The sequence below is a fragment of the Etheostoma spectabile genome, chromosome 21 (genome assembly GCF_008692095.1).
Source record: "Etheostoma spectabile isolate EspeVRDwgs_2016 chromosome 21, UIUC_Espe_1.0, whole genome shotgun sequence".
Taxonomy (NCBI): domain Eukaryota; kingdom Metazoa; phylum Chordata; class Actinopteri; order Perciformes; family Percidae; genus Etheostoma; species Etheostoma spectabile.
Genome location: NC_045753.1, coordinates 19,758,252 through 19,760,197, shown reverse-complemented (window position 1 = coordinate 19,760,197; position 1,946 = coordinate 19,758,252). Strand labels below are relative to the sequence as shown.

Sequence of the window (1,946 nt, the reverse complement as noted above, 5' to 3'; positions counted from 1 at the left end):
TTTTTCTTAACGGTTGCATGTCGACGGAGTAAACCCCGCCCATTCTGCCTGCAATTTGATTTTGCCCTGCAACTCGGTTTGGAAATCGGCACGTTTAATTTTCCTGCTTCACTTTACAATTTTTCTGTAACCAGTCACAAACTGGCTTATCTACCTGGCAAGCTATTGGTGGGGTTAACAGGATGACAAGAGAGAAGCGACCAAGCAGCTTCTTGTTTACATTAACAACGTAGCCACTGAAGTGTGCAGCAAACCCGTTTATGCCGCTGTCGCTTATGTCACCCTGATCGTTGGTCTGATTGGTTGAAGGACTCTCCATTTGCGTACAGAGTTTTTTGAACTATGCCTGTTGGTCACGCCTCTTGTGTGGGGAAAATACAGAGCAGACTCCCCAGACCAAAGGTCCATCTCAAATCTATTGAACTTGGCTTGGTCTGGGGATAGCCGGACTAGGTTGCCCGTGATATTATGGTGGTTGACATGATTTACACACAGTTGTTGTCTTGTTTTGTCTTGTCAGCTTCTTGAGGTTCCAGACGGTCACCGGGCTCCAGTCCCTCTGCAGAGCTGCAGCAGTGGATCGCAGAGTGATCCCGCCACCACACCCCTGACCTCATCTTCCTCCTCCTCACCTAGCTCCTCTCCCACCAACCTCTCCACCTCCCCACCCAACTCTAAAGACGCACCTCTGGATCTGCACCAAGGTTAGATTCTTAGTATAATGTGTAATTTACTGATTCCATATTTCCTGGTGCTATAAGTTGCGCATGAATGTAATCGTCGTGTCATCAACTCAAAGTGTTACATGTGCTAAATGAACTTAGACTTGTGTCCACACTGTTTATTTGGACTGTCCACTTTTTAGAAAGGTGCTTTATGATTTGAATTGGAAGTCTGAGTAAATCATGTGCCTTCAATCATGTACCTGGAAATTTCTGTTTTTGGCCAAATGACAATACATAATTTACACTATAAAAAGTTAGATCAATTTTAAAATGTAGAATTACTAGAAAAATAAAGGGAAAGTAAGCTGCTGTGTGGCACGCTCAATCACACAGGCAACATTCATGGGAGGAAAACGTGCTCTGGTTTAATGGCATTTCTTCAAACCAATCAGAATCGTTGTGGTCGGCGCTAAACTCTGCACAGAGCCGCTGCAAAATAATTGTGCGAGAGAACTTTGATTTTAATTTACCAAATATAAAACTCCATCCCAAAGAAAATTACAATTTACACTCTGTTATTACACACGGGCCTGAACTACACACACATGCTCAGTACCTAATCATGCACTAATGGAGAGTCAGAGTGGGGGGCTGCCCTGAGCAGTTGGGGGTTTGGTGCCTTGCTCAAGAGCACCTTGACAGGGCCCATGAGGTGTACTGGCATCTCTCTATATACAGTCCACCACCATACTTTGGTCCGTATGTGGACGTGAATCAGTGACCCTCATCTAATACAACGATCTAAAACCAGGCTTATACCTCTGTAGCCATCATTTAAGATTTGTTCAAAATGAAAGGTTAGCACCTTTTTTAGTTATGCTTTTATATGCTAATAGTTGGTTATGAAGCAAAGCATTTAACACATTCAATATAGCTGGTGTGTATGTTAGACTGCTAAACTATAAGGATTACATTTTCATTATCTTGTTACACACTGACTGCAGTCACACTGTCTCTCCAACTGAGAGGAGTTGAGATCTGAAAATACTTTATCTGAAGACTTTTGCATACTTTTGTTAATATTTTATTATTTTGTAGTACATTGCTAAAATTGTAAAAGGTTTTGTTACAGCGCAAATTTGTCATTTGTCCTTTTAGGCCACCGCACCGGCAACAGCAGGAGCCAAACGCATTGTTATTTCTTGTCTTTCCATCCCATTCTCGGGAACGCAATGTCTCAGGAACACCTTGAGAGAATAATGTCTAATTTGACCTAAAAAA

General features: G+C 42.3%; 1 protein-coding gene across 3 annotated transcripts in view; it reads left to right on the top strand.

Annotated features, from left to right (window-relative positions):
• LOC116671306 (protein FAM117A) overlaps positions 1–1,946 on the top strand; it is a 12,411-nt gene that overhangs the window by 5,965 nt on the left and 4,500 nt on the right. For all 3 annotated transcript variants that reach the window (XM_032502503.1, XM_032502502.1, XM_032502504.1), the window contains exon 7: positions 521–704. In XM_032502503.1, the coding sequence (XP_032358394.1) occupies positions 521–704 (184 nt within the window). The remainder of the gene's footprint in view (positions 1–520; positions 705–1,946) is intronic.